This window comes from Protopterus annectens, chromosome 4.part1 (assembly GCF_019279795.1).
Source record: "Protopterus annectens isolate FY-2018-M chromosome 4.part1, PAN1.0, whole genome shotgun sequence".
Taxonomy (NCBI): Eukaryota; Metazoa; Chordata; order Ceratodontiformes; family Protopteridae; genus Protopterus; species Protopterus annectens.
In genome coordinates this window covers 1,001,203,649-1,001,231,417 of record NC_056734.1, presented here as the reverse complement: position 1 = coordinate 1,001,231,417, position 27,769 = coordinate 1,001,203,649, and the positions used below count along the sequence as shown (strand labels likewise).

General features: G+C 42.2%; 1 protein-coding gene across 7 annotated transcripts in view; it reads right to left on the bottom strand.

Moving 5' to 3' along the window:
• RUBCN (rubicon autophagy regulator) overlaps nt 1-27,769 on the bottom strand; it is a 2,564,006-nt gene that overhangs the window by 151,087 nt on the left and 2,385,150 nt on the right. For all 7 annotated transcript variants that reach the window (XM_044070705.1, XM_044070707.1, XM_044070708.1 and 4 more), the window contains one exon: nt 26,659-26,752. In XM_044070705.1, coding sequence (XP_043926640.1) covers nt 26,659-26,752 — 94 coding nt within the window. The remainder of the gene's footprint in view (nt 1-26,658; nt 26,753-27,769) is intronic.

The following is a 27,769-nucleotide window of genomic DNA, read 5'->3' as shown; positions in this document are numbered from 1 at the left end:
GGAGAACTGCTCTCTCTGGGATCCGAGAGCAGTCCCCTCGGATCCGATGTGTGGATCAGAGCTGACGCCGAAGTAATCGGATCCGAAGGGTCAGTACGCTCCGACCGAGACGGAGCCGAAGACACACTGACACCTCTGGATCCGAAGCTCAGCTCTCGGCTCCGAGAGCTCGGATCTGAAAACGGACCAGACAAACTCGAGGGTGCCTTCAGCGCCGAAGTACGAGGTACTATCGGCGCCGACACTCCCCCGGCTCCTATGCTACCCGGCTTCGAAGGCTCCGAACCCCAGATGTGGGTCGGAGAAGGAGCAATCGGGGCGAAAAAGGGGGTCGAGCTCCCCCCAGAGGGGGGGGAGGCAGGAGCACTCCCATCTGCAGCTGGGCCTGAAGGAACCTACGCATCATCCGGTCCATGTCTGCATCGGACAAGCTTCGGGTTGACCTAGAGGAGGCCACCGAGGTGGGCCAGGAGTGCCGCCTCGATGACCTCAAAGGCAGCCGGGTCTGCTCCTCCTCCAGCTCCAAGGAAAAACGGGGTGAATGGAGCCGGGAAGGAGAAGGCCCAGAGGCCCTGGGAGAAGCTGCTTGCTTGGCCGGCGGGGCCGAGGAGGAAGACTCGGCCCGCCGCTTGTGGTGCTTCTCTTTTCTCCTCTCCCTCCTAGCTTCCCTCTCCTCCTGGCCTGAGGTGGGAGCATGAGTCCCGGCCAGGGGAGCAGGGATGGAAGGTGGCACTGCCGCAGCCGCGGCAGGTGCCACGGAGGGAGAGGAGGACGAAGTCGAGTCCGGGGGCAACAGTCCCGCCAGAATCAACTTCGACCTCCTGTCCCTCAAAGCCCTGGGGTTGAAGGCTGCACAAATGGTGCAGCCTGAGGAGAGGTGGTCAACCCCAAGGCAGATAACACACCGAATGTGGCCATCCGCTGGGGACAGCTTATGGCCACACTCGGTGCATTTAGAAAAGAAGGCTTTAGGGGTCTCAGACATGACTAGGGACAAAGTTACACTAGGCCCAAAGACAGACATGCCTTCGTACACACGGGGGGAGGTAATTTAACTAAAATTAACTGGAACTCGTTCAGAGCTGCTGACTGAACCGCGGCAAACGAGATCTGAGGTCAGGAAGGGATAGCAGGGGATTATGGGTAAGGGGGAGGAGCTTGGAGCTCGGATCTTAGCTGTTTGAAGCTGCCGGCTCGGATCCAATATGGATCCGATACCCACAGGTTGATGGACAAATGAAGTTAACTACTTCAGATCTGGTTTTACTTACAGCACATCTTTTTCTCTTTAGTATCCTTAGAAAAACATTAATGACATAATGTGGGATATACGCTTTACTGTCAATCCACAAGTTTAACAAAGTCACCAAAAGTCCAGTCTTCTCTCAGACACTATCTTGCCAAGCCATATTGCACAAGTACAGCTGATGCTTTATAGTCTCCTATTTATTCATTAATTTCAGAGTCGATGGTCTTTTTCCTAATCATCTCATCTCCCAAAAGCAGACTCTGGTTCATGCTCAATGTATACAAAAGTTTTCTTGTAAACTCCTGTGCTTTTTTCTGTCTCTCAAGTATTTTCCATTGGAACACTGGAAAGGGTTTCACTGGGAAAGTCCAACAGCTTTATTTTTTAGAAGAATGGCAGAGTCCCCTTCTGCTTGCTGACTAACTTTTTGTTGGATACATTTTTTTTCTTCCTTAGCCTACTATGCATAAAAAAAATGTCTCATCCTCCAGGAAAAAATACTCTGAAGACAGCTGGATACAGCACCTTGAATCTCACACATACCTCTCAACAATCCTTGATTGCTGGGATAAACTCTTTTCCCTTCTTATTTATTTACTTATTTATTTTACATTTGTTAACCATTTTCAGTGGAGGCCAGAGGAGAAAAGCTCCACATTTAAAAAACAAACAATATGAATGAATGTGGTAAGCAATAAGCAGTACAGATATGGTAAATCAAATACACTGTTGAAAAACAATTATGGACATTTGCATAAAAGGACATAAGTTAAGTAGATATGACAGCAACAACAATGTGGACACAGATACAATATGATTATAACAAGTAATCAATCAACAGCCACAGCATCAGGATGACTTGATCTCCCTCCCCCCAAAATATAATTAAAATTCTTCGCCAGGTATAACCAGGTTGGTTGCCCCAGTCTGGGAGGTTGATAAGAGAAAGTACAGGCAGCAATTCCTGCAAATGGTCATTTCCGGCCAAAGGGCCAAAACATTTATAAAACATTCTCTCTCCACCTCTCAAGGCAATATAGCAGGCCAGGACAGTCACTCACCCCTTCTCCAGGAGGTCATTAATACACAATGTGAGAAATGATGTCACAGTAGTACAGAGTTATTATGATCACTAAGAAGGATGACAGCCTGCTGCACTCCCGACCCCATTATCCATGAACCTTATTCCCAACCACAATTCAATTAAGTTAACAGGTGTATGGAGAAATCCTAACGAGCAAGTGTATGGAGAAATTTTAAGGAAGCAATACAAAGAACTTGCCTGTAAACAGTGACTTCTGGGAATGGCTGTTAAGGACCAACACTGTTCTTTGAATCAGTGATAATGGGAGACTGCAAGGGCTAAGGAAGGAGTGATCATCTTTTTTTGTCCTATGTTGCTAGAAGTACTAAAAGTGGCAGAATTTTTTTTTTTTCTGAAGGAGATGTCTAGAATGTAAGTATATAAACACTAATTGTGTGATAGACTGGCAAACAGTACCTGTATGGCTCACACCATTGCTTGAAAAATCCACTTGTCTATTAAACCAAGTCAACAGGTTACCTTCAGAATAACCAGTATGAACTGCATTAGACGTGCCAGGAGAACCGAGATTAAAGCTAAATAATGTAGGGGAACCTTGTCCAGGTGGTATAGAATTACCAAACGTGTTATGACCAGTTAAACTTTGAAGTTCAGTATGAGGACGAGCTGTCAGGAAGATGACTTGTGATAATTATTAAAGTAATTGAGTTAACAGACTAATGCTGTTAACTATGTTTATCATGGTGCCACCAACCTGGTCGCCACCACTAGACATTAGAAACCAGTAACCTTGAACAAATCTAGTAAAAAACAATCCTGGAAGCAGCACATGCTATCTTTATCGTGTGGACTGGTAACACAGGAAACTGAAGAATTCTTATTTTATTTAAACACGACTACCACCTTTCTGAAGTTTACGTCCTCTTATAGCGACATCTGCATGCATTTTTTGTATGTAATGATCCGAATAGATCCTACTGGATGTAGATTAACTTGTAATATCTACAGGAAACCCACCTATTCTAACAGTATGTTACATTATGCCAGCTGTCACCCGGAACATCAGAAAAAGGGTATAGCAAAAGGGCAATATGTGAGACTGGCCCTACTTCAAGAAGAGTGTTTACAGTTGAAGCAAATGTTTATGGCAATGGGGTTACCCTGACCAATTTATACAGGATATTATGTATGAGGTCGATAATTAAAGAAATGAAGGAACATTTGTTCAATTGTTGAGATGTAATGCCCCTCCTATTGTTGGTTATAATAAGGCAACAAGAGTGAATGAATTCTCTTAATCCTGTGTTATTACTTATACTAGTCATCATTCTGAGATTGTTGGAATCTTAATGAAGAATTGGAATTTTTTTTCTGTTTTAACAACTTAACATATATTTTGGGTGTTGTACCAACAATTGTTTTTAGGAAAGGGAAGTCCTTTAAAGACATTTTTGATAAAAGTGACAGGGACCTTTTCCATTGTAGTGAAAAGAAGGCAGGTACCTATAAGTGTGGTTTCTGTCCCCAGTGTAAACGCATCTTTAAAAATTTATCAACTAATAACAACATAATTGTTGCTAAAGAGCATTATACTTGCAACTCTGTGGGGGTGATTTATGCAGCTATATGTCAGTAGTGCACTGTTTTTTTCTATAGGTAAAACTAAAAGACGTTTGAGAGATTCACTTTATGGACATCTTTTGGACATTAAAAACAAAGAAAGAATAGTTCACTATACAAACATATATTTCAGTTCCAAGATCATCAGTTCAAATTTTCTGTGACAGATATTGTTCATAGGTTGGTACTAGGCTATCAGCCCTAGGGCCTATACAAGCCTAGTCATAACAATTCCCTGGATATTTCTTCCCACAATATTTACTTCCCTGGACCCCTGTCTAGCAGATGGCTGACGTGATCCCCGGGGTGAATCTCCCATCCAATCATCAAGGTTCCTTTTGAAGAGGGCCAAGGAAGCGCTCTGTTTGACATGTATGGGCAATCTATTCCAGAGTATGGGAGGTCTCTGGGTCAGGAACCTATCCCTCCAGCATGTTTTGTTCATTGTGATGACAAGGTTTAGATCCCTGGATCATGTGGCTCTGAGGGATTGGGATTTCTTTAAGTGGAGCATGTCCAACAGCTCAGGGTTTGACATGGCCTTGTATGTTAAGCAGAGATCACCTCTGAGTAGACGATATGACCACTGTCCACCTGTGTCCCTAAGTCTCTCATCACACTTTCGGTGTTTAGTGTACTGCTACCTATGTGGTAATTCATGGGTACATGTTTTTTCCCAAAGGGGATAACTATAAATTTCTTGGCGTTAAGCTTGAGCCCATTGCTCTGGCACCGATCATCTGTTTCTGTAAGGCCCTTTTGTAGAATATCCACACCATTTGGGGATTCAATAATGGCTCCCAGTTTGCAGTCATCTGCGAACTTTGTTAGCCAGAGTCCCTTAGTGTTGGCCTGTACCTCAGAGAAGTAGATGCCAAACAAGAGAAGTCCCAGGACTGAACCCTGAGGTACTCCACTTGTCACCTGTCTGGAGCTGGATTTGGAGTCAGCTACTTTTACACTCTGGGTTCTGTCAGTACGCCAGTTGGCAACCCATCGAGTGATGCAGGAATTTATGCCCAGCTTAGTAAGTTTATCTATGATTCCAGAGTGGGGGATGGTGTTGAAGGCCTTGGCGAGGTCCAGATAGGCTGTGTGGACCGCCTTACCCTTGTCCACAGCTCTGGAGACTGATTCAAAGAAGTCAATCAGGTTCAGGAGACAAGACTGGCCCTTCACCAACCCAAACTGGGTGGGGTCCAGTGTTTGAAGGTTGCCAATGTCTTTGTTTATAAGTTCCATGATAATGCCCTAATAATGATAATGATAAAGTCCCTCCAAACTACTCCATCATAAGAAAAGACAGAGCTCATAAAAAAGGTGGAGGAGTAGCCCTTCTATATTCTTCCTCCCTAGTAGTTTCGCCCTATAACAAACCTATTCCACACTTTAATAACACTGAACTTCTCCTTACCCTACTACAAATCAATAATCATAAACACATTTGCATAGCTTCCCTTTATATCCCCCCAGGGGATAATATCTCCACACTCGAACTTATCCTTTCCTGGCTATCCAGTAACATTAGTAATGAAACCATAATCCTAGGAGATGTAAACATTAACTGGGCCCTTATCCAGTCTCCCACAAACCCCATTAACATCAACCTCTACAATTTCTCACAATTGATCACTTCGGTAACTCACCCTGCCAAAAACCCTCCAATGGGAGCATATTGGATTGGATTCTAGTCTCCCATCCTCACTATTTCACCAACAGTGGCACTCTTCCCGACCCACTTGGTGACCACATACCCACCTTTACCCACCGGCTTCCTACTATCCTTCAACGAACCCATAACTATATTACAATTCGTGACCAAAGAAACTTCGACCCAATAACCTTTTCAAACTCACTACAAGCAATTAATTGGAATTGCTTAAAAACACTACCTCTAGACAATGCAGTCTCATATTTCAACTCTACATTCTTAAAATTACTAGACTCCCAAGCTCCCTTACGGATAAAGAGAATAAAAACTAAATCAGCCCCTTGGCTCTCCAAAAGTACCCTTGCTACCATGAGACAGAGAGACAAAGTCTGGGCACGCTACCAAAAACATAAGACAGCACCACTCCTTAATGAATATAAAATGCTCCGAAATAAAGTAAAAAAACTCATTATTTTTGATCGTCAGAACTATTTTTCTACACTCCAAAACCATAACAAAAACAACCCTCAAAAATTCTGGAAAGGGGTCTCTACTCTCCTCCACCCTAGCAAACCAGATACTCCTACCCCTGACCCTAACGCTCCAGAACTTGATTTAGCCACCCAATTTAATTCCTTCTTTATTGACTCAATTTCCAAATTGACCTCCTCATTCTCCAACACCTCCCTACCATCCAATACCGCCTTACCCACCCCCACTCTCTCTATATCTACACCCAACTCCCCACCAACTAAATCCTCTACCCTCTCTTCTACACAAATTCTATCCTCACCACCACCTCAAAACTCCCCCCTTCCTGACTGCACTCTCTTCTCATTAAATCCCATACCTACATCTACTATAAAGAAACTCCTTCAGAAATTGAAACCATGTACCAATGCTCCTGACAATATCCCTTCTTACTTTCTCAGTATTGCTGCTGAAACTCTTGCCTACCCCATTAGCATCTTAATTAACTGTTCCCTACAAGAATGCACAGTTCCCCAAATCTGGAAACAAGCCTTTATTATACCTCTACACAAAGGTGGTAACAATAATAACATTACTAACTTCCGTCCCATAGCCATCCTATCCCCCATTTCCAAAATCCTAGAGAAATGCGTCCATCTCCAACTCCTTCCTCACCTCCTAGACAACAATCTTATAACTCCCACACAGCATGGTTTCAGACCTAATCATAGCACCATGACTGCCCTCCTCTCCTTCCTTGAAATCGTAAATAAAGCCTGTGACTCTGGACAAACTGTTTCCACCTTACTTCTTGACCTTTCCAAAGCCTTCGATACCATCTCACACAGCCTGCTCTTAACTAAACTCTCCAAACTCTACCTTTCCTCCTCCTCCTCTCTGAAGTGGTTCTCTAGTTATCTATCTAATAGAAATCAAGTGGTAAAATGGAAAAAAGCCACTTCTTCCTTCCTTAGCACCTCTAGAGGAGTTCCACAAGGCTCCATACTGGGTCCTCTTCTCTTCAATATTTTTATTAATAACTTCCACAAATCGATCCCATTCTCTAGCATCATCCAATATGCAGATGACTCAACTATCATCTGTTCTGCCTCATCTATCACTACACTACAAAAACTTACTCAGGATGCCTTCTCTTCCACAGAGCTATGGATGCTAAGCAATCACTTGGCTCTCAATGCCACCAAGACCAAACTAATGTTATTTACTCCTTCCAAAGTCACTCCTCCCGACATGAATACATTCTTAATTACTAGTCAAAACAACTCACCTCTAGAATTAGTGTCAGAGACCAAACTACTCGGGGTCAAAATCGACAACCAACTTAAATTTAACTCCCACTTGCAAATAAACATAAAAAAAACGCATCAAAAACTTGGCATGCTTTATAGACAGAATGCCTACCTCACATCTGTCACTAAAATCACTCTCTCTACTTCCTTCCTTATCCCCTCCCTTCTCTATGGCTCCCCACTACTAACTAATCTTCAGTCCTCACTAAAAAAACAGCTTACCTCCTGCTATAACAAAATTGCAAGATTCGCCACCAGCCATAAGTCCTCCACTCACCACTGTTTCTCCCTCCATAAACTAAAATGGCTAGAACTTCCCAATCAATTAACTTACACTCAACTAACTCTAGCCCATAAGCTTATTCTAACCCCCTCCCTCTGTCCCTCCCTTTCCTCTGCCTTTAAAATGCACCCACTTAACAGAGTTCTAAGGTCAAATAATCAAAATCTACTGGAAGTGCACAAACCTACTCATCCCCCAGGCAAAAACCTTCTTTCCTTCAGCCTCGCACGCCTCTGGAACTCCCTACCTCCACTCATCCGCACCACCTCTAACCACTCTACCTTCAAAAAGTCTCTTTTCTTGCATCTAACATCACAGTGGGAATGCTCTTGCTCCCACCCCACATAACTAACTCTACTTAATATCCTTCAATACCATATTCTATTTTTTAGCTACTATGTTTGTTCTCTAAACTGTACTAATGTCTACAATTGTTGTATTACTATCATGTTACTTCTCAATGTATTAGCTGTTATGACTGCTATTCTATATTGGATTAGTTTTTACTTTCATTGTGCCTACATAGTATTAATACTCTCTGTACCTAGATTGTCACTGTCTAATGTTGAATGTTTATTTGGTTTTGGAGCTTTTCTCCCCAGGACTCCATTGAAAACGGGTTCTTTAAGGCCCAATGGACTATCCTGGTAAACCAACTGCAATAAATAAATAAATAAATAAATAAATGCATTCCATGCCCTGGCAGATTAGGCTCATCAGACTGATAGGACGGTAGTTCCCAGGATCCAAGGTGGATCCCCCCTTGTGGAGTGGGATAACTGTAGCTCTGCGCCACTCAGTGGGCATGAAGCCTGAGGTGAGGCTATGATTAAACATGACACTTAGGTGAGGTGCCAGTTCATTTTGTAGTTCATGTAGTACACAGCCCGGGATGTCATTTGGTCCCATGGATGCTGTATTCTTAGCTTTGGACAGTGCGGTTTCTACCTGTGGGGTCATGATTACTGGAATTTGGCAATCTTTTGGTATTGAGATTTGCCTTTTAGGGGGTGAGAGGGGGGTAAGTTGGCACTAAATCGATCTGCCAGGATATTGGCAATATCCTTGGGATCAGTATATTTAATGCCATTCTGTTGTAGATCTCAGCATTGCCATTTAGATTCTTGACATAACTATAGAATGCCTTGTGGTTGTCTCTGGAATCTTTATCAATTTTATTTTCGTAACTAGCTTTGGAGGATTTTATGAGGGATTTCAACTTCTTACTGAGGCTGATAAGGGAGCTTTTTGCATCCTGGGATCTTCCTCTTTTCTGTAACAGTTTCTTCTTTCTGTTGTATAGTTTGTTTATGGCAGGGGACCACCAGATTGGCTTCCTTTTGTGGAGGAGAGCATCTTGGTTCTATTTGGGATGGCATGATTCATGCACGAGTGGATGTGCTTGTACAGTGCCTTAGTGTAGGATTCAGCAATCGAACTTTCAGCTCCCGTCTGCATGGGTGTCATGAAGTTTGTCACTTCTGATTTGAGTAGCATGAAGTTGGCTTTGGAGAAGTTTTTTATGGAGGTTTCCTTACTGGACGGGTGGGATATAGATGTCAAGGGTGATTAGCTTATGGTCAGACCTGACCATTGAGGGGTGACCACTGGTGTGGAGAATCTATCTCCCATGTTGGTAATGACCAGGTCTAGGATATTGGAGCCTCTGGTGGGACAATGGATTAGTTGATCCAGGGCATTGGAATTTATGAATTCCAAGAACCGTTGGGAAAAGGTGTTGGTACCCGAGAAGTTTTCCCAGTTAATGGCAGAGTAGTTTAAATCACCCAGTATTAGGGTGTTTGGTTGTATCTTAATATTTTACAGTATGTTTAGTTTGTTCACAAGATTGCAAGAGGTGGGCCTTGGGAAGACTTGATAGAAATGTGTGAGCCGTAGTGGCAACTTAGGTTGAATGCTACAGTCTTCCCAGGCCTGAATGAACATATATCCATTATCCATTACTAGTGTGTTAAGATTACGATCTTATTTTGTTTAACTTTTTTAATGTGTTCTGATTGCTACAGTGGACTGCTTATGCATAAAATATTTTTTATGCATATTTTTTCATCCATGTATCTTTTATAATCTTTTAAGTGTGAATAACTGTTATTGCTGGCTTTTATGACTGGTTTTAAACAGTCATATGACAAGTTGTTTAAATTATTTATTTCAGTTCTGTAATTAGAGTTTTTGATTCTGAAGAAGTTGTACGTTATGCACTTAATCAAATTAAAGTATTTTTGTCTTTTAACACAGGTTGCTGTGCTGCTTCCAGGATTGTGTTTTACTAGTTTTGTTCATTGATACTGGTTTCTCATTTGTAATGTTGACAGATGTGGATGAACCAAGGATCCCTTGTACTGTGTAAGCAGGTCCGGCCTGTGAGGTAACTTGTAGTGATGGTCCTTGGCTAGTTGCAGAAGAGGAGGGAACCAATGCTGTCTTGGTCAAAAGGGAGTCATCAACAAGATTTTTGGCTTGTCCTGTTGAATTTTCAGCAAGAGTTTCTGAATGAGAGGGAAGGGGGGATACATAAAGAAACATCCCCTTCAATGAAAAGGAAATGGCATCCACTTTTCAAGCCAGAGAATGCAGAAGTCTAGCAGAAATACAGGAAGTTGTCTGTTTTTAGGGGAGGCAAACAGATCCAGATAGAGAGTACCCCATCGGTGAACCAGTTCTAGTACCACATCCCTGTGAAGCACCCATTCATGAGTGTGTGTGTCATGGACCTGCTTAAAGTGTCCACCACAGAATTCTGAGCACAGGGTATGTAGACAGCATGGAGGGTTACCTTATATTGAATTGACATTTCCCATGCCCTGACAGCTATCCTGCAAATAATGGAAGATTTGGTGGCCCCCTCTGTACCAGAGAACAGTGGTATTGTGTGTAAAAAATTTTCAGAGGACCTGGCTAAAAGAGAGAATAAAAAGTCTGCAAAGCCAGAATCAGAGCCCTCATTTTTCTGATGTTGATGCACTCCCTCTTTTGAGATGGAAATCAGAGACCCTGAACTTTCTTTGAAGCAAAAGTTGGCCCCTCAGTCTGTGCCTGAGGCATCTGTGAAAAGCTATTGAGAAGGCTGGAGCAAAAGAAGAGGAAGACCTAGATTCAGAGAAAGCTGCTGAATCCACCAGAAGAGCTGTTTTCAGGCAGGGGAGTAGAGGAATCAGAACCTCTAGAGGGTAGGCATACTGAGACCAGGTTGTCATTAGAAACCACTGAGATTTTCTCATGTAAAGCTTTGCAAAGGGTAGCATGGGAATTGTGGAAGTCATGAACCCAAGTCATGTTAGGAAAGTACAGTTTTGCACCTACCATAAATGTAGATGTTCGAGTGTTCACCCTGCTGCAGTCATCACACTTGGGTTATCCTGTCGTCAGGCGGTCCCGCAGTCGGCCAGATTTCCAAAGTCTTGGTCTGACATCGGTTGCTGTCGCCTCATCCCTGACGTCAGTGCGCCAGGGGTACATATATTGCAACCAACGCCATTTTCTTCAGTTTTTCTTGCCCCAGATGTCAGGTGCCCCCAAAAGGGTGATCAGAATTAGTACCAAATGGTGTGAACACTGCACAAACACAAAATCCCTTCAGCTATAAGCAAATACATCAGTAAGGCATAGCAGAGATTTCACCAGTAGGTCAGAGGGGATGGAGGGAGGGTAACCTGGACTGCAGCAGGGTGAACACTCGAACATCTATATTTATGGTAGGTACAAAACTGTACTATGTTCATAGTGTTACCCTGCTGCAGTCATCAGACTTGGGTTGAATCCCAAAGCTAAGGTAGGGGGGAGGTATCATAGAGGGTTAGTGGAGGCAATGAGGCCCTGCAGAACTGCAGTGGCGAAGCCCATCCTGGACTTAGAGTAAAGAGGTAAGTGATAGTGTTTGGTGAAGGTGTGTACAGAAGTCCAAGTTGCAGCTTCTAAAATTTCCTTGGTAGGAACCCCCCTGAGAAAGGCTGTAGAGGTAGCTGTTGCCCTGGTAGAGTGGGATCTAATGGTAGGAGGAACTGGTTTCCCATGATGGGTATAACAGAACCGTATGCATTGGCCTATTCATTTAGAAATGGTTTGCTTGGATATAGCCCTCCCTTGAGAAGCTGTAGCATAGGATACAAAGAGCTGGTCAGTTTTTCTGGAAGCCTTAGTTTTATCCAAGTAGTAATGAAGCTGCCTGTGAATGTCCAAGGAATGCAGGAGTCTCTCACCTTTGTTCTATGGATTGGGGAAGAAAGTGGGTAGGTGGATGGTTTGATTTAAAGCTACACTGGAAACCACCTTAGGCATGAAGGAAGGATTAGTTCATAGAGAAACTCTGTCTTGATGAAAAATGAGGAAAGGCTCCACTGCCATTAGTGCCTGTAATTCTGAGACTCTCCTAGCAGAAGTTATTGCCAGGAGCAGGGCAGTCTTCCAAGATAGGAACTGAAGGTCTGCAGAAAAAGCTGGTTCAAAGGGAGGTAACGTTAGTTTTTCTAGAACAATGCTGAGGTCCCATGTTGGTGTAGGAGCTCTTCTAGGTGGTCTAATGTTTTTTGCCCCTCTGAGGAACTGCCTTAGAAGAGGATTTGAAAATAAAGGTGGATTCGTGTCGTAGTGAGCTGAAATAGCTGAAGCATGGATTTTAATTGAGGAAAAGGAAAGTCCTTTGTGCAACATCTCAGCTAAATACTGCAGAATGTGAGGCATATGAGGTTGAGTTGTGTCTTGGCCTTTAGCTTGGTTCCAGGCACAAAACCTTTTCCTTTTGTCCGAGTAAGCCTTCCTGGTGCTTGGCCTCCTGGCTTCCAGAATAACATCCAAAACTGCTTGTGAAAGAGGAGCTGGTTGGATGTTTAATAGATTTGCCATGCAGCCAGATTTAAGGTTTTGAGCTGGCTGTGTAGAATCTGTTTGTTTTGTTGCGTGAGCAAATGAGGTATTTGAGGCAATATCCATGGTGGGCTGTGAGCCATATTCTTCAATAGCGGGTACCAGTGCTGGCGTGGCCAGTCTGGGGCTATGAGGATCAGTCGTGGTTTCTCCTTTTTGGCCTTCAAAAGAACCTTTGTGAGAAGAGGTAATGGAGGAAAGGCATATGCTGTCAGGTTTTTCCAACTGAAGGAGAGAGCGTCCACTTTCCAAGCTTGATGGTGGAATATCCTTGTACAAAATGTTGTCAGTTGGTAGTTTTGAGGACTGGCAAACAGGTCTATATTTGGAAGGCCCCATTTTTGAGTTATCATTGTAAATATCTGTGGGTCTAGTTGCCACTCGTGGGGATCTTTGATGTTTCCGCTTAGGTCGTCTGCCAATGTGTTTTTCTGTCCTGCAGGAATTGAGCTTGTAACTGGACTTGGTAGGCCAGAGCTGTGTTCCATAAGATCATTGCTTGCCTGCAAAGAGGGTAGGAATGTGTGCCCCCTTGTTTGTTTATGTACCACATTACTGTGGTGTTGTCTGTCTTTATTGCAAGTTGTCCTGGATGTAGTAGATCCTTGAAGGCTGTCAGAGCTTTCTGTACAGCTAGCATCTCTTTTTGATGTATGTGCAGATTTCTTTGTTCTGCAGTCCATAGGCCTTGAATGCATTGTCCTGCCATGTGTGCCCCCCCGGCATAGTCTGAAGCATCTGTTGTGATAGTTTGCCTGGTTGGGAGCAAGGTGAAATGCTGACCCTTGTTGAGGTGACATGCCTGTGACCACCATAGAAATTCCTGTTAAAGGCAGGGAATGAGAGATATCATTGTGTCCAAGCTGTGGCTGTGTTGAGACCATACGCTTTTTAGGTACCACTGTAATTTCCTCATATGCAGTTTTGCAAATGGTATTATCAGAATGCAAGATGCCATGAAGCCCAAAGCCTGCAGAATTTTTCTTGCAGTTAATTGGGTCTTTGTTGCCATTGTCTTGAAATATTGAGTCAGTTGTAGTTGCTTGTCTGGTGTATGATAAGCCTTCTGGGCCGTTGTGTCCAAGCTGGCACCCAGGAATGTCATTTTTTGTGAGGGTACTAGTTTTGACTTCTTTTTGTTTACTGTGTACCCCAGACAATTTAGTAGATGCTTCACAAAAGCCAGATGATGTAAGAGAATGTCTTTGCTTTCTGCTTGGATGAGGCAGTCGTCCAGGTATGGATATATTTGAATTCCTCTTTGTCTGCAGTATGCAATTACCGGTGCCAGGCATTTTGTGAAAACTCTGGGCGCAGTAGATAAGCCAAAGGGCAGTGCAGAGAATTGATAATGGGTTGAACCTGCAATGAAACGGAGGTATCTTCTGCAACTTTGTCTGATAGGGACATGCAGGTATGCCTCCTTGAGGTCAACGTTACCAGCCATGCTTCCTTGCCCAACATGGGAAGTAGCTGCTGTAGTGTTAGCATCTTGAATTTGGGAACTTGTAAGTAAGTGTTTAGAATTGAAAGGTCTAGAATTGGTCTCCAAGCATTGTCCTTTCTGGGTACTAGAAAGAGCCTTGAATAAAATCCTTGGCCTTGCTCTCGAGTAGGTACCAGTTGAATGGCTCTCATGTCCATGAGAGCTGTAATTTGTTTTTGTGCCTCTGTCCATTGATTTAGTGGCAGGTTTGGCATTCCTCTTTTCACTGGCAAGGTGTGAAAGTGGAATCTGTATCCTCGTAAAATTATGTCTAGGACCCATTTGTCCTTTGTGACCATGTGCCAGTTGTCTGCAAAAAGTGCTAGTTTTCCCCCCAAGGGGGCTGTCAAAAGAGTTTTGCTTGGCCAGCTGAGCTGCAAGTCATTGAGTTTGCCTTCTGGTGGGTTGAGACCTGTCTTCTCCTCCCTTCTGGGTTGTAGTGCCCCATTGTCGAGGTTTATACTGGGCTTGTGGTTGTCCTCTGCCCCTTGGGCGCCTGTATTTACCCCTCTGAGGTCTGTCAGTGGCTGGAAAGGACCAATTTTTTGTTGACCAGTTTCTGCTGAAGCAAGGGGTTGTACTTGTATGAAATCTTTGACTGTCTGCATTGATTTCCCCTTATCTTCCATTTTCTTTAAAACTTCTTCTGCTTTAACTCCAAAAAGAACATCCTGCTGTAAGGGAGCATCTAGTAGTTTTGCTTTAACATGATCAGGCAGACTTTGTTCCTTTAACCAAGCATGCCTACGTATAACCAATCCAGTGACAGCTGCTCTGCAGGAGGCCTCCAAAGAATCAAACCCACATTGTAAGGTATGTTTGCCCACCTGCTCAGTGGCGTGCAACAAATCCTGTACTTCTTTCAATTCAGATTGTTGGGGAGGGAGGTTATCTTTGGTTTTAACTGAGAGATTAGAAATTGCTGATACTTAAGCATATGAAATTGACAATTTAGTGCTCTCATAGCTAATGTGGCTGAGGTGTAAACCTTTTTCCCCCACCTGTCTGTTGCTCTGGAATCCCTCTCAGAAGGTACTGGGTTTTTAGCCATGGAAGCCTTAGCCCCCTTGGGACCCTGGGAGATAGTCTCTGGGTCAGCTACTGGGCTTTTGTAAAGAAATTTGTGGGAATCAGGAACTCTGTAGTATCTGTCAGGCTTGGCCGGAGCAGGAGGAAGAGAGTCTGGGTTGAAACTGGATTCTAAGTAGACATCATCCACAATGTCCAAAACAGGTGGGATGGCTAGAGGTCTGTGTTGGGGGAGTAAAAGAAACTCTCTGAACCTTTTCTTGGAATCAGAGTAGTCCTGACCTTCCCAGTGAAAATGTTCCCTCATACTGTGTAAAAGAGTAGTCTTCAGGAGGGGAAGCTGAGGGAATAGAGTCCTCAGCATCAGAATCTTCATAAGGAGAGAAAGAATAGTCTTGGTCCTCAGAGGAATCCAAAGAACTAGACAGTTGCTCAGAGGAAGCAGAATCTTCCTCTTGTCTAGGCCTTTTGTCAGGAGGGGGCTGTGAACCCCTGATAAGAGAAATCAAATCTTCAGCCATTTTGAGCATCTGTTTTTTAGGCATAGGGCCTTGAACAGGAGACTGAAGTGTAGTCTTTTTAGATTTAGAAGGAGTCTTTGACTTAGAAAACGTTTTGACTGTGAGAGTCGTCGGTCTGAAAATGCCTTCAGAAACCGATGGCGTCTCAGAAGCACCGACGTCCTTAGAAGGTAAATCGTCGGAAGGGCCTGAAGTAAAAGGCTGCGTTGGCCCAGTACATTCCGTCAAAATATCCGTAGCGGTCTCGGGTTCCTGAACTGCGGTAGTCATGGGTTGCGTCGGAGCCTCACTGAGAACCGGAGACCGGATCAACCGAGGCCTCAGAATCTGGCTTAGGCCTGGGCTGTCGGTCCTTATCCTTGCGCTTTTTGTGCATGCCGGTAGTCGGTAGCTCCGACGGCATGTTATAGTTACATTTTCTACCAAAATAGTGTCATGCGAAATCAAATCGTCTTTTAATAGTACGCTTATTATACCTAGAACAAAATCGACAAGAAGTGACGTCGTGATCAGGGCCTAGGCAAGGTATGCAGTAAGAATGAAAATCCTTAAGAGGTATTTGCTTCCCACAAGAAATGCAATTGTTAACTTTTTCTGACATCGGTCTAAGGCAAGAAAAGTTTCCCCAATGGGGTACTTAGCTTTATAGAAGACTTCGGTCTGAAACTCGAATTCGAAAATCTCAGGAGTCGGCCGACCGGCACTTGCGAACTGCTTTTGCTTCGTGCACCGCGCGGTAAGAAAGACTGAAGAAAATGGCGTCGGTTGCAATATATGTACCCCTTGCGCACTGACGTCAGGGATGAGGCGACAGCAACCGACGTTGGACCAAGACTTTGGAAATCAGTCCGACTGCGGGACCGCCTGATGACAGGATAACCCAAGTGTGATGACTGCAGCAGGGTAACACGATGAACATCTCCCTGGCCAAGGCAGAAGGCTTTCCATGCAGGTAGTAAGAGTATGAGCCTTGTCTGTTGGTAGGAACACCATCATCAGGTCCAACTTGAACTTGCACCCCTACAAAGATGCGATTCTATGACGGAGTCGGCGAGGATTTCTTGAAATTTATTGTGAACCTTAGATTTTGATGGAGATGAATGGCCTGCAGAAGGTTTCGAGACAACTGTTCTGAGTTGGGAGCTAGAAAAGGATGATCATCCAGATATGGATATACCTGAACCCCCTGGACCTTCAAGAAGGCAATGACAGGGGCCAAGCACTTTGTAAATACCCTTGCAGCAGTCGAAAGACGAAAGGGCAAGGCACAGAACTGAACGTACAAAGAACCCACTGAGAAATGCAAAAAAATTCCTGTATTGAAGATGAATGTGAATATGTAGATAAGCATCTTTGAGGTCCAAGGAAGCCATGAAAGGCTGAGGAGAAATCAGAAGAAAGAATCTGTAGGGACAGCATCCAGAAAGATGGCACTTCCAGGAAAGTGTTCAAGTGGGAGAGGTCTACAATTGGTCTCCAAGGGCCATTCTTTCCTGGAACCAAAAACATTCTTGAGTAAAAACCTCTCTGATCCAGAGGAACACTCTGATAGTGCCTTGAGAAAGAAGCTGAGCTAGTAGCTCTAGGAAAAATTCCAGCTGATTGGAAGGGGGCTGTGGGATTCCCATGAAAGGAGGCAGATTCTTCCAAGTCATAAAGTATCCTTTTTGGATGATAGATAGAACCCAGGAATCCTGAGTGATCCTCACCCAGGTTGGAAAAGAGAGAGAGAGGCAAAGAGATACAGGAGTACGAGTTGGAAGAGTCTGCTGGTAGTCATAGAGAACTGGGCCTGGCCTGAAAGGGCTGCTGTGTTGGAGGAGCTGAGGCAGAAGTTTTCAACTGAGGAGGTCTCCTAGCTGATGTGACAGACCTAGGGGCAGATGTAGATACAGAAGAATTACCTGGTCGTCTAATAAAAGATGTTTTGACAGGGAAGTTTCTATGAAATTTAGGAACAGCAGAAACATACAGGTGCTTCAAATCTTGGAGCTCCTTCCCTTTTTCTTTCAAAGCTTTAAATAAGGCCGCAAATGCAGATTCAAAAAGAGAAGACTTGTCCAAATGAGCATCAAGTAAGTTTGCCTTTATATCATCAGGTAATGGTTGAAGTCTCAGCCACGAATGCCTCCTAAGCACAGAGGCAAATGCAGCAGCTCTGAAAGATGCCTCAGCAGTATCATAGCTGCACTTAATAGAATGTCTAGCCACTTGAGGCAGCCAAAAGATATAGGGCCTGTATTTTAACCTTAGAGTCTGGTAAATGAGCAAGAGCTTGTGAAGCCTGAGAAAGCAAGGTCAAGGAACACCTAGACATACGAGTCTGGTGATTAACTGCTCTGATAGCTAAAGTGGAGGGGGTGTAAACCTTCTTACCCAATCTCTCTAAAATTTTACTTTCCTTATGAGATGGTAAACATTTGGCTGAAGGAGACAAACGAGAAGACTTCTCAAAGGCTATATAGACAAGAGCCGGCTCAGCAGAGGGACACTTATAGAGAAACTTTCAGTCATCCGGCACTTTGTAAAAGAGGTAGGGGCCTGTGAATCTGGAGACTTACAGGAGGAGGAGGCAAAGGCGTCCAGGTTAGCTGGAAAGACTGGAGGCACTGCAGAGGGTGAAGGGACCTCCACTTGCAGAAGATCGTACATTTTCTGTTCATCAGAAGTCTGGGAACAGTCCCATTTGAAAAAAACTCCCTCGTTTTATTAATGGTATCTCCCAAAGAAATTTCGTCCATTGGGGCATCCTCCCATTAGATTCCTCCTCTGCTGATGCATATTCTAGAAGGGTGGTAATTTGGGTAGAATATGCAAGAGAGTCTTCATCAGACGAAGAGTCCTCAGAATCAGAAGAAAGAACCTGAGTCTCAACAGCCTGTACAGGGGAGGAAGTGAAGGAAGGAAGAGGGAGAGAAGAGGAAAGCTTCAAGGCCATCAAGGCCTTAATAAGACCCTGGGAAAAGGCATTCTAGTCAGACTAAGGAGCAGAAAAAATACTGGGATGTGTTTTTTTTTTTGTTTTTTCTTGACGTCTTTTTGCAAGAGTAGACAAAGAAGAACCTGACGTAGGCCTAACATCAGGAGTAGTCAGGGAAGGATCCCTAGTCAAAACGTCAGGAACGTCCCTGGGGTTCTTGAGCACAAGCCGCAGTTCTCCCATTCTGCCCGAAATGGACATCCTCATTGCCTCAGACATGCTCAAATCCGATTTCTTGGCAGCTTCCAAAGAGGTACCCGTTGAAGAACCGGACCCAACCTCCAAGCATACCACCGGGTCTTCACTAACCTCAAGGGAGGTAAGAGGCGCAGCCGAAGAGGTTTCAGGTCTTTGTTTGCTCAGCTTCATCTTCAAACTCGGCTCGGCTAAGGGACCCCTGGAACTCTCCATAAAGTCTTTCACCATAGATTTAAGCCGCTCATTTTCCAGGTAAAGATTTTAAGCCAATAGTCGGCTACGCAAAGTCTTAAGCACAAAGGCCTGACAAATGGAACAGGATTGATAGTCGTGACTAGACCCTAAACAAAAAAGACAGAGGTAGTAGCTATCTTTATGTGAAATCTGCCTTTCACACCTACACTTGCCCTTCCTGGATGACATGAACAATAACAAATGGCAGTAGCAAGAAAATAAATCCCCAACAGGGCACTTATCTGAAGCTGACAGCAACACACAGAATCTGAAAGCAGACCGTGCGTACAGGTCAACCTTCTGAATGGCTGCAGAAAATTTCTGAGGATGGTACATATGGATGTCCTTTTATGGCTGACATTGTCAGAGCATACGTGTGATGTCCCACGTACTGGCAGTGGCTAAAAGTTGTTGTATACTGGCTAGACATTGGGTTGAACAGCAGAAGAAAACCTATAAGTAAAAAATACTCCAACACTGAATAGAAGGGCATCAACCAATGACAGTATAGAAGTCAAATGTATCACAATAACCTAACTGGTAAATGAGGCACTGATTATTTCACTTAAAGTTGCTAACCAGACTTATCCAAATGGATCAATTTCAGGTTTAGCCCATGTGTGGCAAAGAAAAGCACAGAAAAAAGGCAAGAAAGTAAAATGTACAATATGATGCTACACATTAAAGAAACAATAATAAAATATATGTAACAGCTTGCTGGACAGCACATGCAAAGCAGCATGCTGTTAAAGCATCTGAGAACAGGTGGTTTGTAGTGACTTTAAGAGACAAATTTATTTTTGATTTAGGTTACTCTGTATTTAGGAAAAATGGCATTTTGTCTTTGCCTGTCAGGTGTGTTTTAAGAGACTTTTCTGAAAGAAAAGGAATATGTTGCATACCTAATGGAGGGGGTGGGGCTTGCCAAACTTTGGGGCCTAAGAATGAAAAGCTTTGCTCACTGCATTGTTGGTTAGAAGCACGGTTTGGTTGTAATCTAAAGCTGCAGACTGTCTCCCTGATGGATAATCTGCTGAGAATAAAGGAGAACTAGGTTGAAGAGGAGGAGCTGAATTTGAAGGTGGCTCTTTGCTGGACTGGGAGAGCAGTTTACATTTTTACTTAGTGTCCTTGGATATGGGGACTATGGCAATAAACTCATATATTGTGATGGCTGTGGACTGTAAAAGTTTCATTTGTGGTGGCAGACACAGCAGGAAACCATATTCCAACTGTGCTAAAATGCCTTTTCTTATGGATTCTCTCCTTATTGGGTAAAAAACCTGAAGATCATCCAAGCCCAAAACAGTGTTTCATGTAGTTTGGATTTTGTTTTTTGAATGTGTATTTAGAGGTTCAGGTTCCTGTCAAGCCAGAAACCAAGGTTTTTGAATAAAACAGTAGTTTCCACGGGAATATTATTGTTCTCTAAAACTGTCAAGTCTGACTAAGCTGATCTGCTTTTTGGGGTGCAAAAAAGCATTACTTTGCTTTTATTTGGGTTACAGAGTAATTTTCTTGAGTTGAATCATTTGTTTTGTGAAAATATGCCTTGCTGGAACAATGATTTAATGGTTCTTCAGGAAGAATTTTGGCCTAGAGATGACCATGTCATCTGCATACATTAGGAGTGGTAGTTGTGGACAATTTGTTGACGTTTAAGGAAAAAGCATTAGCGAAAGCACTGAGCCTTTGGGAACATTTTTGAGAAGAGGTGCTTTGTAAGAAGAGAAGGGACCAAGTTTCATTGTGAATGTTTGGTCAGAAATAAACTTGATAAACTACTAGCCAACACTGTTGTGGATCCCATGGTCATACCAAGCTACACTAAAAAGGAGATAGTCAACTGTGTCAAAAATCTTGGTAAGATCAGTACAGATGGCTTTTATCCAAAGACACAAGTATATAATCAAAAGGGTCTAAATGGCTGTCACTGTGCTACAGATTGCCCAGAACCTGTGTTAGCTATGGCAAAGGAGAAGATGCTGGGTAGGAAGAAAAATGACTGTAGACTATTGAAAAATTATCATAGACTATTTTCTCAAAGACTTTATTCAGTGTAGGAAGTATAGCAATGTGGCTAAAGTCAGACCCGGAGAGTGACTAACTGATTTTAAGAAATGGTTTAACTATGGTGCTTTTCCAGATTTGGGGTAAAACATTTTATACAAAGAGAAACTGAAGGTATGCTACAATGGGTTACATATCGATTCATAATGGACTTTAATACATCATGGATGAAGGCTATTTGAGCTTTGTTTTTTTTTTGTTTTTTTGCCAGGAATCTTGCTAATTATCTTTTCAAATATATTTCACTTTGATTCATTTAAAGTGAAACCAAGCTGAAAATTCTGGTGAATTTATCATGGGTAATGTCATCTGGGAAATAGGTCAGGGTAACAATGAATTCTGCTAGAAAGACCTCTAGAGATACAGTGCCATTTGGAGTAGTGCAGGCAGTGCTGTGAGTAAAGATATTACTTTTCCTTACAATTATTTGGTTAAATTGTATCTAGAAGTTTTTCTAGGTTGACTGTTGAGATTGGACTGATTGTTTTGGAACTCCTGCTCTTCTCTACACTATTACCTCTTTTCTATTCTCCTAACTAATCTAGCTAACTTTCTCAGACTAAACAATCTCTCTCTCTCAACTCCAAGTACTGTATATATTGTAAATATCAAGTAATTCACTGATGCTTATTGCCCAGTGAGTCTAAACTTACTGTTCTGAATGTAAATACCTACTAACTGTTCTACCTAGATCAAAATTGCATTTCAATGTTATTCTATCCACCTATACCTGACTGCATGACCTCATATATGTATTTAGTAACACTTTATGTAACCTTCGTAACCATGTTTGTATGTATTTCCATTGCATTATGTAAACCTTTGTAACCATATTGCTTATTGGAGCTTTTCTCCCCGGGCCTTCACTGAAAATGGGCACACCTCTGGCCCAGTGAACTTTCCCGGTAATCAAACTGAAATAAAATAAAATAAATAAAAATTATGCGACTGTTTCTCTTAATGCTTTTTTGGATACGTAATGAACATTAACAAACCTTTCTTGGGCTTTTAAAGTACTGTTTTGTCTTCCATTGTTTCCATGCTTCATCTCGTCATTTTAACAGTTATTTAAGCTCCTTAGTTACCTACCTATTTTGGTTTGTTTTGTGAAGATGGTAAATAAGAGAAAAACGTGTGTTGTAAGGCTTGGAGAATGGGTATGCGCTGCTAAGTCTGGATCTTCAATCAGTATTGTTGAGAATGGGTGGTAAAGCTGTACCTGGCTTTGAATCTGAAAAGCTAATCACCCCCCCCCCAAAAAAAAAATATCATGAACCAACTAGTCTTCACATGCACTCCAATTTCACTTTCACATATACAAATCACGGCAAGACGTGTTTTTTTTTTTTTTTTTTTTTTTAATGGAATGTTGATCTTCTAATGCAGCACTATTACAGGACAGGCTTTTAAGATCAATGCATTCATGTTTTTGGAGAAAAACAGTAGCATGAAGATGAGGACAGTATGCAGGGAATGGGAGATACCAATAACTGCTATCACTCTCAATGCAACAAACCATAAAACAAATAAAATAACTGAACCAGTCAGTAATAAATGCCTTCATTTAAGGGAAAACATTTTCAAAAATGGCTACAAGTGGTCATTCCTTCAATTATGCTTCGGAGAACAGTTGAGTAGCCATTCACTGGCTTCTAAGAGGATGACAGCAGTCATAAGAAAAGGAATCTGTCTTAGTTTAAAGAAGAAAATTTCTGCATGTCCACAACTATCGTCCCTTCAGTAGGTTACTATACTCCGAACACCACCAGAGCAGCCATTCACTGGCTTCTTTGGTGGTGACTCTACATGACTTTCAAGTTAAGTTCAAACATCTATATATACATTATGGATGCATGTGCACAAGACCCAATGGTTTAAATAAATACAAATAAAACATTTAGTGGCTAAAACCTAAGGGGTAGGTGAAAAATTCTTGTCTAACAAATTGCTGAACTGCAAATGCCTGAAAGTTGAAGCACATAAAACAACGTTTGCTGAACAACTGTAAACTTGTGTTAAAATGCTTATACTATCATATGTATATACACACACACACACACACACACACACACACACACACACACACATATTTATGTATACATATGTTAATTTCACGACTACATTTGCTAGGCACTGTGGTACAGTGGACAGCATTGTTGTCTTAAAGTAAGAGGTTCCCCAGTTGATTCTTGGATGAGGTACATCCTCTACAAGTCTGCAATGTCCTCCCTTTGTTCGCAAGGGTTTCATCCCACATTCCAAAGACATGCAGTAGGTGGACTAGACACACTAAAATGGCCATAGGTGCAAGTGTGTGGTGTGGAAGAACTACCATGGCAGGGCTAGCCACCTGGTGGTGTAAACCTTGACTCTAGATGATTGTCACTGTTGAAGTGACATCCCGACTCCATGTACACAAATGAGAAAAAGGGGTTATGGATGTACGGATTTGCTACTGTCTATATTGTGCTTGTACTACTGTATTGTATTGTTTCTGCTCTCTTCATGAACATGCATGTTTTAAGTACTACTGTAACTTTATGTGAAATGCATTTAGCTTTGGTCATGGCTGAAAAGGCTCTGTGGACCAGCCTACTCACCATGTTAACAAACTAATAAAGTAGTTGCTGTTTTCATTGACTGGCAGGCTGTCAAAGAACTGTGGAATTACACTGAAATCCTGAGTCTGTTATCTTTTAAAAAATTATTTAGCAACATTGGTAATTTAATCTGAAACTATTATTTTCTATTCATTGCACACCATTTTACAGCCTTGTATAAAGCTAAACAGTTTCCAGTCACTGCCAGTGCAAAATGGCTTCTTTCTTGGTTCACTTTTAAAATGTAAAACTGCAGTTACTGCCCCCTTCTTTCTAATAAACTTCATATGAGATATGCAGATTATGGTCTTAGAGAAAACACAGTAGACCATATGTCTTTAGTGAAACCACAATTAGAAAAATATTAATGAAAAATCCTTGTATAAAGTCATTCTGGCAAACTGGAACCACCTGCCTACATTTGAAGGTGTCTACAAAAATGAGAGTGAAACTGAGTACCTTATCTTCAGGGGAAAAATAGGAACACCTTCATAAATGTAACAGCTGTACCTGTTTCAGAGATACCTGGCAGCAATATCCAGCACTATAAAAACCCTTGAGATTTTACCTAGCTGAGCTCCTAATATTCTTTTCATCTTTACTCTGCAACTCAATCATATTTACCTACTTTCATAAATCATGGCACCCTTGTTTGCTCCAGTACACTCGTCTTCCATGTGTCCTTGAAAACTATTGCTTCACATAACTTACCACCTCCTCCTCCCCTGCACTGCATACCTACTCTCTCCATTCTCAGCCCTTAAATTGTACTTTTTCTGGTGTAATCTGAATGTACTGTGACAATCCTGAAATTACTCTTATTGTGTCACCTATGTTAGTTCAGCTGCATGTTGTGAAGCACAGGAATTTAAAGGATTTGCACTTAACCTCTTCATACAATTTCTCTCTTTGAATTGTAATTTATAAACTCTCCTCTTGTTTATTAACATATGATTTTATTGTAGTGTCTCACCAACTTATTGCATTAAACAAGGCCTGGTTGTGGAGCTTTTCTCCCTGGGCCTCCACTGAAAATGGACCTACGTACAGTCGGACACTCCCGGTCAACAAATGTAAATAAATAAATAAATAAATAAATGAAAATATCACTTTACCAGTGGACTTATCTTGTTAACCAAATTAAATAAATAATTAAATAGATACATTGATTTAAACAGCATTTAACAATAATCAACACTATGGAAAAACGTACTTCTTTTAGTAATGACTGTTAAGGAAAAGACTGGCTCTCCCTCCATGTAACCACACCCCAGAAAATGTATTAAGAAATACAGTTTGTGCATACAATTTTTCAGAGGTAAGCTTACTTGAGCATGTTCTACATTTACAAAGTATAAATATGTAAAGTACAGCATTTTTAGAATTCCGCGGTGGTACAACAGTACCGTTGTTACCTCACAGCAAGAGGTTCTCCCGTTCGATTCTCTGCTTGGCTTGGGAGTACCTTCTGTGTGGAGTCTGCATGTCCACCCTGCAGTTGGGTAGCATTTGAAAGACATGCTTGTGTAAATGGGCGTGCCTTCGTTGAAGGTTGCGCGTCGAGCTGGCACCTCGGCGTTTCGTAAAAATCTACTGCCAATCATTAGCGGACCGGAGTTCCACTGTGGCGACCCCTTACCGGGAAAAAGCCGAAAGACAAACAACAACTGTCAAAGGCAATGGCAATGTGATACTGATGATATGAAAGGCATAACAGAGCAAAGTGTCTAGGAAGATCTTGCATTTAAATGTCAGATGCCCCAGCCTGACAAATGTCTTACCATTCTCTTCTGGGTGTCCATCTCAAATAACCGTTCTAAGATGAATGGCAAAGACCAAAGACTCTTCGAAGAAGTGGAAGTTAGGACACAAGTACATTCTTAAGGCATTATGCCATTTCCAGAAATGTAATGCTGTTCTTGGCCTACCTTCCACACATCCTTAATGAACATCCGGATCTTCTATAATGCTCTTGCTTATCTTACATCCACTGTAAATCTTACCTGAACACCGAAACTGATGCCTTGGAGGGATCTGACATCCCATAAAGCTTACCTGATAACCAAAACAGACATGACTCCTAAAACTTATCCGTCAAAGAGATCTCACATCCAATGTAAAGCTTACCCAACCACCAACACTGATTTCTCTGTGGGTTTTTAAGTGCACTGCAAAACTTACCCAACACTAAAATTGACATCTCAGCAGTATATAACCTTTCTAGCAGTAAAATCCATAGCGATACATCCGGTGCTTGTTCATTTCCAAATGTGCTGAGCAGCTGCATCTGCAGTCTGTGGCTCTGCTGTCAGGCCACAACTTGCTCTTAGCAAGGCAGGCTCTGCTCCCAGGTTGAAGACAGACATTTCTCATTGTTTCCCAGGGTGGCCTCCTAAAATCTAGGCCTAATTTTAAACATGACTGATTGCAGAAATAGATGAATCTCTCCTCTCTCCCTCTCACTGGTCTGGTTTACAGCAAGGTATCATATTCAGCCGTCTAAAGCTGAAAACATACCACAGTTTACAAATGCCCCAAATAGAGTACCACCCAACAACAATATGAACAGTGTTTACATATGTAACTTCATTGCATTTCCAGTGGAGAAATGTAAGAATGCCCTGCTGCAAAGATCCAGTTGCCTGATCACGACTCCTCTGGCTAAGTGCATCAGACATCTCAACTTCCTGAGCCTAAGAAGAGAAGTGCCTGCTTCCTACACAGACCCATTAGTAAGCAACAGTGGCAAACAAGGCTTAAACTTCCCATATAACGCTATCTGCTCCCTTAACAGAATGAAACATACTCATTGCAAACCCAACAAAACATTCAGCCCTAAATGCTGAACTTCAAAAGTCCCCCTGAAAGGGATAAAATCATCACAAAATACAGAACAGAGAAAACAAAAGTCATGAAGGGATGAGTGACATTACTGAAAAACAAGTGAATGACAAAGGGTGAATTGGACAGAACAGCTCAAAAGAAAGAAAGAAAGAGAGGAAAAGATACAAAATGAGGCAGACTTACCTTCACATCTTTTGCATTTGTTAAGTTCAAATGGAAAAATGATGTCTTTATCATTCTGGCAGAATTCACAAATGAATCCTTTTGCTTGACACAGCTGTGGGCAAGAAGACAATGAATGAGAAAATTTTTTTTATGCTTGTGGATGTGTGTATCTTTATACATCATACATGCACATATGTAATGTCATACACATAATTATACACTCCTACTGTTCATAAACTATCACACTACTAGATGAAGTAACTGAAAAATCATGTAATCATATTATAAGATTACCTCTTCTACAAATAGAAACAAGGACATAATACATTTACTCCTTAACAGACCACAACTCTTATTTTTTCTTTATCCTCCTTTTTTCAAGTCTGACTAGTTCCAACACATAAAGGAGATAAAGCAGGGTGGCTAAAATCAGCTACGTTTTTTGTGTTTTGCAATACTGTGTTGATTTCAAGAAGGTGGTTCATCTAATGATCAGATTTTTGGCATCATTTATCCTCAACTAATGTTCTACAATACTTAATATGTCTTTTACGCTCAATTCAGTGCATGTGCCTCATGATACTTTACAGCCTGTCTCCTTTACCAAGAATTCTTGCAAATTTCCATAAAGAATGACATACAAACCCACAGGAAGCTGCATGCAAGTTGAGACATTTTATAGGTTCGTGGGAAAGTACTAGGCTAGCTGCCCTTGAGGGCCATTTTAAGCCTAGCCAATTTACCTTTTTGTGCTCGAAATAACCTATCCCGTCTTGGTGAAGGTCCAGTAACCATGTGGAGCTTTGGGAAAATGTGATATTTAAGTTATCATGTTTTCATATTCCAAACTTCTATACAGTCTTCCAAGGCTCCCTGAGATGTCAGAACATTGCCATTAGTCCTCAGCTTTTAGTGACAGCTTTGTGACGTATAGCATACAGAAGTAGCAGCACTGCACAGCTGCCCAGAACCTCAAATCACTGTCAAAAAAGGTGGATGTAGTGGGACTCCAGTGGTTCATCACAAGAAAGCCACAGTCTGACAGCAAACAAGTGGTATCACTTCTTAGAATGATGTGGCCCAATTTAAACCAGCATGCCATCATTTTTATGTCATGAAGGAAAATGTA